The 12,262-nt window shown below is 40.7% G+C and overlaps 1 protein-coding gene across 1 annotated transcript in view; it reads right to left on the reverse strand.

Annotated features, from left to right (window-relative positions):
• Positions 1 to 857: 857 nt before the first annotated feature.
• LOC135875083 (protein adenylyltransferase SelO-like) overlaps positions 858 to 12,262 on the reverse strand; it is a 44,938-nt gene continuing 33,533 nt past the window's right edge. The window contains exons 18-19 of the mRNA XM_065400063.1: positions 1,199 to 1,278; positions 858 to 980 (exon numbers count right to left, since the gene is read on the reverse strand). Coding sequence (XP_065256135.1) covers positions 858 to 980; positions 1,199 to 1,278 — 203 coding nt within the window. The remainder of the gene's footprint in view (positions 981 to 1,198; positions 1,279 to 12,262) is intronic.

Below are 12,262 nucleotides of genomic sequence, written 5' to 3' on the forward strand. Positions count from 1 at the left end.
TTTTTTGCTAGACTTCCACTGCACAGCTGGAAAGTGGGTATGAAAGGCATCTTGATCTAATTTAAATTTATATACTGAGTTATCTTCAGGAAGAGTCCATGTCCAGCTAGTAGACATTCCCTGAGGAATTACACCAGTACAAAATAAATCTCAATGCTGTCAAATGCTAAAAATTGGAAGTGGGGTGAGCTAAGCCCATAGATATCTGGGTATACAAAGAACATCCCACTTTAGTCTTGGACAATTCATTCCATAGATAAATTTGCTCACCATTTAATTTAATTTCCTTAAAAACCTATTTGGCAGTTTAATAGGAAGCAATGAGGTCACCTACATAAAACTTAGTAAGGAACCGTTTTGCAATACTAATCCTGTCCAGCTAAGATCTGGATTTGCTTCCTGCTTCAAATCTCCAAATACCTTATTCAGAACAGAATATAATTATATTTGAACAGTGTGTCACACCTAGTGGGGACATTAATTAAAATATTCCATGATTAAAACTATGTCAGGCAAATTTTAAACTTATCTAGAAGCAACTAATCAAGACACAGCACTAAGAGGATGGATTTGGGGAGGTTAATGTGACAGCCTGACTGAACTCTATTTTCTCTAGGACACAAATTAATGCATAAATAGGTATGTGGGTCAGAGCCAGAAATGCCAGCAAATTATCTACTGATAGAACCATGCAGAGCTCCATTTCTCTTGACAAACCTGGTCAAAATTTCACACAGCAGATCGGAGAGAACCACGCCTACAGTGAGAAAGCAGGTAGTGTTGCCTAGTTCCCCCACACCAGTTTGAAGGCTTGAGCTCTGACCCCACTCATTTTCTCTTGCTTCAGCTGCTCTTCATCAGGATGAACAGCTGACTTTAAGGTCTTTGGCCCAAGAAGGTGGGCGTAGTGAATAGCCAGCTTTCTCTGCTGCTGCTTGCCTCTGAAAGGGATGTTGTAAAACTTCCTGCAGGAGATGAACCTAGAAACAATTAAAATTCAGAAGCCATTCCACACAAAATTGTTTTGCAGATTCCCTGGGGCAAAACATACTAAGTGTTGAACTCACTCAGGGAATTACTCCTCTAACTGTTTATTACTACCACTATTGGAGGGCAGTACTGGTCAAAAGTGTTATGAACACAACACTCATTTCATTAGCTCCATAAATGTAATTAGTACGTAAGTAGACAGTTTTACCTCTGAAAAGTCATTCATTTTAGCTTTTTGTACTGCTGATTCTGCCATCCAATTCCTAAGTACATATCTAGGATTGATAGCTGAAATCAAAGGAAAATCCAGTTGAATTTGGTTATAAAAAGTTGAATACATACCATATAAAAGCAACCCATATTTCTTGAATATTTTAATTGAAAGGTCACTTAAAAGGTTTAGTACACAATTAAAAAACAAAAACAAAACAAAAAAACAGTGGCATAACAGGAAAAGAAAAGAATTAATTAGCCATATTTTTACATATAGTGATGCCACAGTACCATTGTTCTTCTTTTGTAAGTATTTTTTATTACTAAACAAATATTTAGATGTTTTTTATTTTTAATGGGGGTTTGAAATATGTTAGAAAAATTAACTTAATGTGAAGTGTGTACTTGACCAATTTGTAAGCAACCAGGCTACAAACAGAGAGAAAAGGGTGGTATTAAATACTATGATGCAAAGAAGATTTCTCAGTGCGGATCACTAATTCACTTTTCATTAGTGGTTAGCATATTGAAATCTAGATTTCTGGAGTCAAGTGAGGGGGTGATTCTGCATAAATGATCCTTTATAGGCTAATATATTTGGGGGGGAAATTATTTATTTAGATTTAAAACTATAAAAAAGATGTCTACTCCAAGGTCTTAGGTGCCTTTACACCTTCAATAATTATGAAATACAATGAAACTCCAGCAGTATTGAAATAATCATTCCATCCAGACTCTTTCCACCCCTTTACCATTGAGGGATGCACACCCTCAGCCTTCTCTAAAAGCCCAGTGAAACAGGTTTCTTTTGCTGTGTGGTGCTGTGTGCCCAGGAGGTTGCCAAATTTTGACTATTTCAGAGCAAGGGAGGAGGCAGGGGGAGCAAGTTCTAGAGTCCTGGAGCCTTCTCAGAGAACGCCCTCCCAACTGCTCTCCTCCCTTTTATAGTGAGGGGGATCCAGTTCAGGTGCCTCTGCTGTCTGCAACAGTAAGGACACAAATTGCCATTGTCAATGTATTATTAAGGGTTATAATATTTATTATTATAATAAATCATGATATAGCTTAATGACAAAAGGGCTGAATAATATTAATGAGAATAAAATTATATTTAGACATTAGTTTCTGAATTTTTCTTGAGGTTCACACATCAAGATGCTGACCAGAGAAGCTTTCAAAGCTTTATGTAGCAATTATTTCAACCTACACTTTTGGTTTGTGATTCTTGTATGTCTTTCCTGTGCTTTATACAGTTGTTCTGTTCTTACTGTGGGTAAATAAAACCATCTTTTGCTTTCCACTGTTGTCATGTTGCTATGAACCAAGAAGTTGAATAAAGGCAAAGGGGAGGATAAGAAGCCTAAGATAGTTAAAATTCTAAACCTGCCACATTAAAATAGGGAATAAGTGGGCTCAGGAATCAGCACTCTGTCCTGAACAGCTTCAAACAACTTGGCAAATGGAAGCATCATAATCATAAAAACAGCTTTTTTCCAAAACCTGTTGGAAGCATCCATGAGAGCCACATTTCTTCTCTGACAGGTTTCAGGCTGTTTATATCTAATAAGGGGCAGTCCAATGGACTCTGAAAATGAGACTGCTGAATTATTAGTTCACCATTGCTCTTCCAGAAGGAACAAATGACAGACTACAAAGGAGTTTATCCTGCATCTTGGGATCAAGGAAAACTCTTATAAGCAAACAGATTTTAATTCTCAAATTCCTGGCTGATATCACTCAGACAAGTCCTAATTTTCCTCTGTAATTAAAGCATGGCCTTCTGGTTCAGTATGTTTTCTTTCAATTAATGACCAAAAGAATATCTACCGATTAAATCGGTTTCTTAAACCTGTTAAACTCCCAGTATAAATCTTTACATGACACAGGAGCAGTGTATTTTCCCAGGGTCAGTACCTGACTATTCCTTTATATGAGATCAATCAGCAGTACTAGACGCACTATTAGCCTTAGCCTTGGCATGAAGGGTCTATGGTTTTTGCTCACACAACTAAGGCTCATTTGTTCCAATCATTTTGAAAGGGGAGATGTTCTCGTACAGGAGTTCTCAACCTTTTTCTTTCTGAGGCCCCACCCAACATGCTATAAAATCTTCATGGCCCAACCGTGCCACGACAACTCTTTTTCTGCATATCCAGTAGATTAAAAGCCAGGGCTTGCGTTAAGGGCTAGCGAGCAGGGCAATTGTCCTGGGCTCCATACCACAGGGGGCCCCGCAAAGCTAAGTTGCTTTGGCTTCAGCGCCGGGTGGTGGGGCTCGGGGCCTCGGGCTTCTGCCCCACATGGTGGGGCTTGAACTTTCCGCCCTGGGCTCCAGCAAATCTCATGCCCCCTGAAACCTACTCGCAGCCCCCCACGGGGCCCCGGACTCCTGGTTGAGAACTGCTGTTCTAGTAGATGTCCCAGTAGTTTTAGTGTGAATAACACTTGTTTCAAGCCATAGAAAATGTTTAAAGAATAAAAAATATTTCTGAGGGGAAAAAAAACATGTAACCTTATAAAATATGCTTTGAAATAGTCCTATGGCATATTGTTCGAGGGGGAAAAAACAGACAAAATACCATTGATAAAATCCTGAACCCTCAAATCATCTCTCAACTTGTCCCTCATTATGTTCCTTATTTCAGATTAAAATTTAACTCTTCTCCACATAATGCCATTTTCTTCTGTCCTTTGTAAACAAAAGCATTGATACTATGGAATGCTTTTGTTTGCTTGCAAATGTATACCTTGTAGGCAGCAGGTCAGCACCTAAGAATTCACATCAGAGAGAGACTATGGCCCTGATCCTGCAAAGAGATCCAAGGGGATCACCCTTACGGTAGAACTGCATTCACTTTTGATGGTTTCCTTTGCAGAATTAGGGCCTAGGACAATAAACATACTTCTCTGGTAATATGCACAATTTATAAAAAGCACAACAAATCCAGCTAATAGCTAGTATTTCTTGAAGATCTAACTGCCTATGCAGTAGGTTAAATAGAACTTGTATGACTACGCAGTGACTCATAATTCTATTACATTCCTTACTTTGGGAATTGGACATTGGCAGTTTGAAGCAACAAGACTCATTATAGGCAACACAGCAGAAGAGGTTGATACTTTATGTTATTTAGAAAGGAGAGTGAGCTATACAACTGAGTTGGGACTCTGGTTTTGAACTCTGAGCTCTACAGGCTCCCCAAGCCAAAGCAGACTAGCAATGCTGCAGAGGTGAAGCTCTCCTTCAGAGTGAAAGTGCAGTCTGAAATCTCAGGCACTGCATTTCGTGAACCAGCTTCAAAATGATTTTCACCCCACAAATAAACACATTGTTAGACAGAGATAATACTGCTACTAAAATGTACGTTTCATCAGTGTGTTCAGGTAAGTCTCAACTACCGTTTTCCTTAAGACTTAAAAATATATAGTTATTAACAACATTCCTTCCGGACAGTATTTTTTTATTTTAACAAGATAGTACTACTCTGTATGCATTCAGTGCTTTTCATCCATTAGAAACAATCATCAAGTAAGCCTAACACTCTCCCAGTGAGGTTGGTTTCTTCATTTTATGGATAGAGAAACTGAGGCACAGAGTGGAGAAATAATTTGCCCAATATCCTAAAGCAACTCAGTGGTAGGGTCAGGAATAGAATTCAGCCATGCCAATATCCAGAGTCCTGCCTTAACCACTAAAGCTCTGCCTCCCTCCAGTGCAATGTGATCTACTTTGTCCAAGCATTTGATCTAATCCATTACATTGCTTTTCGGGAATAAACTAAAAATATAGTAACAATATCAAAGAATACTGCAACAGATGGGAAAGTAACATGACTCACACTAAAATGACAACTCACATTGAAACAAGGACTCACAGTACCAGGAGGCAATACAAATTCTATTAAATAATATTAGTCCCAAGCACATATATCCTGAACAATAGCAAACTGACAAGTTTGACAGTGGATTATCTCTTCTGTATAGAAAAAAATGTTAAGAATTAAAATTAAATACAGCGGACCCTCGCTTGAACGCGCGTCTGTATTGCGCGATTTCGCTTATAGCGCAGGACCGCGCATGGATCCCGAATTTAATTAATTACATTGGGATCCACGGTAACGTGGTCCCTGCGCATGGATCCAAAACCCTGCGTTCAAGCGGGGGTCCAGTGTGGTATTAATCAAGGAGTTCTGAAGGAATTTAAGAATGAAGTGGGTGAGCTGCCAACAAAAATGTGCAATCTTTTACTAAAATCAGCTTTTATACCAGAGAATGGGAAGGGAGCAGATATTATACTGATCTTTAAAGAAGTTAATGGGGAGGTTTTGGGAATTTTACATCAGCAAGCCCTTACTTTAGTATCAGGTACATTGATTGAAATGACAATTAAGAAGATAATTATAAAAGAACTAGATGAACTGGATATGAAAGGAACAAACCAGCACAGCTTCTGTAAAGAAAAATTGTGCCTCTCTAACCTACTTGAATTCTTTGAGCTGGTCTATGAAACTGAATAAAAGAACATGACAGAATGTATTTGGACTTTCAAAAATTCTTTGACAAACTCTGTAATAAAAGGCTGTTAAAAAGCTAAGCAGTCATAGAGTGAAAGATAAAGTATAATCAGATTAGAAACTGGCTATTTGAGAGAAACGAAGAGTAGGAATAGATGGTTAATTTTCAACATGACCCAAGGTTATGTAGTAGGACCAGTGAAGTTTAAATCATTTATTAATGATCTGGAAGAGGGGGTGAACAGTGAGATGGCAACATTTGCTGATTACACAAAATTATTTAGGTAATTCAAGACTAGAGATGACAGTGAGGAAATTCAAAGGGATCTAACCAAGCTAGATGAATGCACAGCACCTGATAGATGAAATTTGATGTGGATACATGTAAAGTAATGCACACTTGACTAATTTGAGTAGGATATTGATAATCTAGGTGTTGCAATTTATATCATTGGAGAACAAGAATTGTAGGTAAGCACTTTTCTTTTGTACCCATGGCATCTATTGTAATAAACCACCACAGATACTCAAAAGCGCTATATGAAAACTATATAAACACAGGTGGGGGGTATAAGAGGCTTCAGGAGGCTTAGCTTCTCCAAACAGGGTAAGAAATGCCAGATGTGGTGCACCTCCCTTTGGAAGCACACTGGCCCACTGCCTTTGGAGCGCTGGATGCTCCTGAGAAGTGGGGAGGCCACCAGCGCCCAGACCACGGCCCCACTCGCACTTGGCCTCTTCCCCTGTAGCCCCGCCCGTGCTGTGCCTCTTCCCCCCAAGGCCCTGCCCTTGCTCCCCTTCTTCCTCCAAGGCTCCCCACTCACTGCTCGCTCCCTCCACCCCCTCCCCCGCACCTGCCGTTGCTCACCCTTAAGACAGGAGCGAGTGGAAAGGAGCGAGTAGCGGGGGGCTCAAGGGAGGGGGCAGAGAGGAATAAGTGGTGGGTGCCTCAGAGGAGGTGATGGAGGGAGTGAGCAGTGGGTGGGGGGGCCTTGAAGGAAGAGGGGGAGCAAGGGTGGGGCCTCAGGGGAAGAGGCAGAGCAGGGGCAGGAAGAGGCGGAGTGGGGTGTTGGGGGAAGAGCCCAAGTGGGAGCAGGGTCTTGGGGCAGAGAGGGGATGGGGCACAGGTGGAGCCTCGGGGCAGAGTGGGGCCATGGTCCAGGCACTGGTGGCCCCTCCTACTTCTAGGGAGCTTCTGGTGCTCACGCCCAGCCTCCCAAAATGCCTATGTGAATAAACAGTAAAAGATAAAAAATCAGAATAAAAAATGCACTATAATAAGCTGCGACAAGCATGTTGCATGGTAGGAACCTACAGCTACCTATCTATGTACTATATTAAATGTGCCTATTGCCATAGCGTCTAAGTCAGTGATACTCACACCTCAGTGCAACATTATTGCCTGCTATTTAACATTAATCTTCCACATGTAAAATTATAAGAACTATCCTTTAAAATGGATAAAACTTCAGCTAGAACATGGGGATCCAAAATACGAAGGTCAAAATAATCATGGTCAACACCCCAGTAGTAGTGGGAATTTGTGCCACACCTAGTTTTTTAAAATTATTGATAAACCACAGTCTAATTTCCTTCAATTTTTCACTGGAATCAATGAAAGCTTCTGAAAGAAGTACCTGATCAATATCTCACAAAGGACTATGGCTACCTGCTGCAAATGCAATTACACATGTGAATAAAACTTTCATCCAACAGCTCCCAAAGTAGCATGGTAACTAAGGACGAAGCCTACAATACTTTTGGTGCAAAGTAAGATCAGATCCCCTATTGACTGTGCACCATCTGTGCCTCGAGACTTTCAGTAGTTCAAGGTCCTCTATATGCAAACTTTTCACAGATTTCGCAGAATTTACTGTGGAGCCACAAAATGGCCAGGCAAAATCTCTCTCTAAAGAAGGATCTCAGGATCTGGCTCTCAATATGTAACAAAATAGCTGAAAACGCAGCACTAACAACAGTGGATAATGTCAAAAAAACATTTCTCCCACAGGGCTTGATCAAGCATACAATGTATAATGTGCCTAAATAAATCAATGGTTGTCATATTTAGTAATTTTGATGCTCATAACTTTAACATTATTAAGTGTTGACATTTAAAAAAAGCCCTTCCTTTGCTAGTGAAAGCCAGCAGAGAACAACTATGCCCACTACCAATGGAAATAGTCAAAGCCTCCTCCAGGGAAGCATACCAACCACACTCTTTCAAAAACACAAAGTTCGCCCAATCCCCAAGAAGCCATCATTTGACTCTGAAGACCTCTCCAACTATTGTCCCAGCTTTAACTTCCCATTCATGAACAAAATAGTAACCACCAAGCTCCAACACATGACATCAGCTAACATGCTGGATGCCTTCCAAGGGCTCAGACCAGGGCACAACACAGAGACAGCTCTAGTGGCACTAAAAGACAACCTTCTTATGGCCACAGACACAGGTAAGATCTCCAGGCTCATGCTGCTGGAACTCTCTGTAGCTTTTGACACAGTGGGCCAGGTGGTATTGTTAACCAGCCTACATGACATAGGAGGGACAGATGGTCAAGCACTACAAAAACAACAAGGAGTCTGGTGGCACCTTAAAGACTAACAGATTTATTTGGGCATAAGCTTTCGTGGGTAAAAACCTCACTTCTTCAGATGCATAGAGACATGCATCTATGCATCTGAAGAAGTGAGGTTTTTACCCACGAAAGCTTATGCCCAAATAAATCTGTTAGTCTTTAAGGTGCCACCAGACTCCTTGTTGTTTTTGTAGATACAGACTAACACGGCTACCCCCTGATACTCAAGCACTACAGTGGCTCCAATCATTCCTCTCCAGCAGAACTCCAAGAGTGGTGATGATTAACTGCTCCTCTCCAAAGACCCTCACCTCCCTTCCTGCAGGGATCCATACTATTCCTTCTTCTTTTCAATATCTTCCAGACAACCGGCGGAGATAGTGAGGCGTCATGGGCTCAGCTGTGAACTGTATAGCTCATTCTCATCTGATGCAATCACCACCACTATTATGATAACACAATGCCAGCAAGTCATCAGCTCTTGGGTGATGAGCAGCTGGCTCAAGCTGAACCAAGGCAAGACCAACGTGATGCTAGTTGGAGAAGGAAAATGCTTTGAATGCTAGCCAAGACACTGTTTCCACCTTCCACTCATAGCATACTACCCCCATTTACCAAATTAGTGTCAAGCCTCAGGATTCAGTTTGACTTTTCACTAAGCGTGGATGACCTGATAGCATCAGTATCTAAAACTACCTTCTTTTACTTCCAGCTTGCAATGAAATGTGGCTCTTTCCTTGAGGATAAGGACTTGGCCACAGTGATCCATGCACTTGTCTCCTTCAGGATGGATTACTGTAATTTACTGTATCTGAAGCAGAATGTGGAAACAATGCATAAGCTCCAGCTGATACATAATACAGCTGCACAACTACTCCACAGGGTAGGCCATCATGAGTACATCAGGCCTATGATCAAATCCCTCCACTGGCTCCCAAACAGTTTCTGATATCAGTTTAGTGCTTTGGTCCTAATCCTCAAAGCAGTTAATGTAGCTGGGGCCTGATCTATTAAAGACTGAATTTTGACCTATTATAATAACTGATGCGACAGTGGCACTGCTCTGGAACAAGGTAGATCACAAAGGCCAGGACACAGTGCATGAGAGTTGAGGAGATATGGCTACTGAATAGAGATTCAGAGGAGATTAGGCAAATCCAGAGTCTGATTGTCTTTAGGAAATGCTGCAAAACCTTCCTCTTTGAAAAGGTCTTTCCACCATATGACATTCACAACACTGAACCACCCTCTTCTATGAAAAAAAGGTAAGTTAATAAAGTCTAAACAATCAGAACCACAAACCCTACCCCTAGTAGAGATTTTACCTTGAAAAGGAAAAAGTGATAAAGACTCCATGAAGTCCACTACAGATTTTGGTATTGCTAATGATTTTACACAGATGGCGCTCAGATATATTACTCCTGGGGGAATTCTGCACCACTGCGCATGTGCAGAATTCATGTCCCCCTGCACATTTTTTTCTCTGCAGAATATAGATTCCGGTGAAGAGGTGCTGCAGTTACACCTTTCATCCACCAGGGGTTGCTGTGGCACCAGAAGAGAGAGCAGACAGCCGGCGAGGCTGCATTCCTCACAGCAGGGCCAGGTGAGGAGGCTCCAGACAGACAGAGTGGGGCACACAGAGCTGCTAGGCAGTCACAGACTGGGATTTAGACGGGCTAGTGGGGGGGAGGGAAGCAACTCAGGAGCTAGTGGAGTGACAATGTTGAGCCAAGGGCTGAATGGAAGGTGGGCTGCACAGCCACAAGGGGACAGGGGGCATAGGGCTGCAGGGCCATATGGGGATGGGTGAGGGAGGCTGCAGGACACATGTGGCAGGGGGTAGGGGAGTGTAGAACAAAGGGATATGGGGTGCAGGGACAGGGGCAGATGTACCTGACTGAATAGTCGAAGCTAGGGGTCAGCCAGGGTCTGCATGGGGGAAGCTCCCCAATTGCCTAACAATTCCTCCCCCACCCAAAAAAAACCTTTTCCATACTTCTCTCACCCACACCCAACAACCCTCCGGGTTCACGCCCAGGCTCCTTCCCTCTCCCTCAGCTCCTCCAAGCCCTCAAGCCTTTGCACTGCTTCTGAGGAGTGCAGGAAATGCGTTTCTGTATTGTAGTTTAAATGCATTACTCAAAGTTCTGTATTAATATGCCTAGTAAGGAATCTATTTATCAAAAACACATTTCCTGAATCTTTTTTTTTTGTCTCTATTGTTACAGACATACTTCCTGACAGATATTTTGAAATAAATTATCGAAATAATTGAAACTGGTCTGATTATATTGTGTTATTTTTACAAATAAAATATGTATAATTTTGCAGAATTTTAAAGTATGTGCAGAATTTTTAATTTTTGGCACAGAATTCCCCCAGGAGTAATATATGATGACAAGCAACAGTATAAAACTATGCTAAGATAAGAAATGATTATACGATTTTAATAACTGCATGTTGATTAGGAAATAATAAAGTTTTGTCAGTATTGCGATGTCATCTTTAAACAATGCGTAAATGAGATTTCAATATTATGTACACAACAGAAATTGATCTTTTGATATAAAACGGTATTGTAGTTATAATAACGTTAAATGCAAGTCTAGTGAGAAAGAGTGATGAGTGTGGTCTAGTGATTATCAGGAACTGCGAGCTAGGATTTCTGGGGTCAATTATCAACTCCACCCATTGATTCATTCTGGAGCTTTGAGCTAGTCATTTAAATTATGTGCCTCAGTTTCCCCTTGCTGGTGCAGAGATGTGCAATTTAGTCCTCTCTCTGAACCAGCAGAAGCGATTTCAGTCCATTATCTCAATCAGTGGTAAACTTTCAATCCTACGAGTCAATTTATATTCAGAAGGCTGCCCCCACAATGGAAAGGGTTAGAGACACCAGATTTTTAAATGAAAACTTAAATTAGTCTTGGCTTTCAGGGAATGTAAAAACCAGAGGAAGTGTGGATTCCACATCCATGGTCCCAAAAGCCAGCTATGAGCATTTCTAATTTCTACTTTATTTTATGGAGACTGTTGGGGGAAAGGGATAAAAACAAGTTTTAAAAAACAGAATGTTTTTTGTTTCAACATGTTCAAAGCTTTTTTGTATGAAAATGGCAACAGGTTTGGTACTGCATTTTAATACCTGCTCAACAGAAAAAATGGTGCAGAAAAGTAAATTGTACTTCACAAGTTTTAGATAAGCATTCATAGAGAAGTATATTTGGCTTTAATCAAATAATGAAATGCAGAACAATGTGATGTATCTTGACCTTTGAAAGATTAGAAACATCAATTAATAATGTTTGTTCATGAATATCTTTCACCTAGATTAAACTGCCACAGCAACAGGATGAGATTAGTTGTTCACATTCTAAGTAATTATGAAGAGATACTTTAAATTAAAGTAACTGAAACTGTGATAATTTACACAAGGAAAAAGTCTGAAGAGGATGTGGGGATCATTTTAATTTAATTAATGTAAACGCAGTACAGGAGTGAAAACAGTAACTGCTGAAGGAATAAAGCTTCATTTTAAGCCATGAACTTCATGACCATTTGTTCAATTGAAGTATGTATATACAGTTCTGTCAGGGTACATTTAGCCAGATTCTGATCTCAATTACACTGGTATAAATCTGAAGTAATTCTATTGAAGTTTAACAGAATTACTCCAAATGTGCAGCAGTGTAATTAAGACCAAAATCTGACCCTTGTTTCCTTTTCTTCATAAAAATATGGTACTTTTTAGTGCTCCTGAAAGGAAGGGGTTGATAGCCTTGAAGAACCATGTTTTGTGCAGCGAGACACCACGTACAAGTGTGATAGTGCTTTTGAGTTGTTTGGGGATTTTGTTTGGAAAATGAAACAAATACAATTGCCATGAAATACAATTACCCATTCTCTCTCCTCAGACAAAAAAAGCTGTACCTGGCACAGTACCCTAACAGTCACAGACTC

This window comes from Emys orbicularis, chromosome 2 (assembly GCF_028017835.1).
Source record: "Emys orbicularis isolate rEmyOrb1 chromosome 2, rEmyOrb1.hap1, whole genome shotgun sequence".
NCBI classification, from domain to species: Eukaryota; Metazoa; Chordata; order Testudines; family Emydidae; genus Emys; species Emys orbicularis.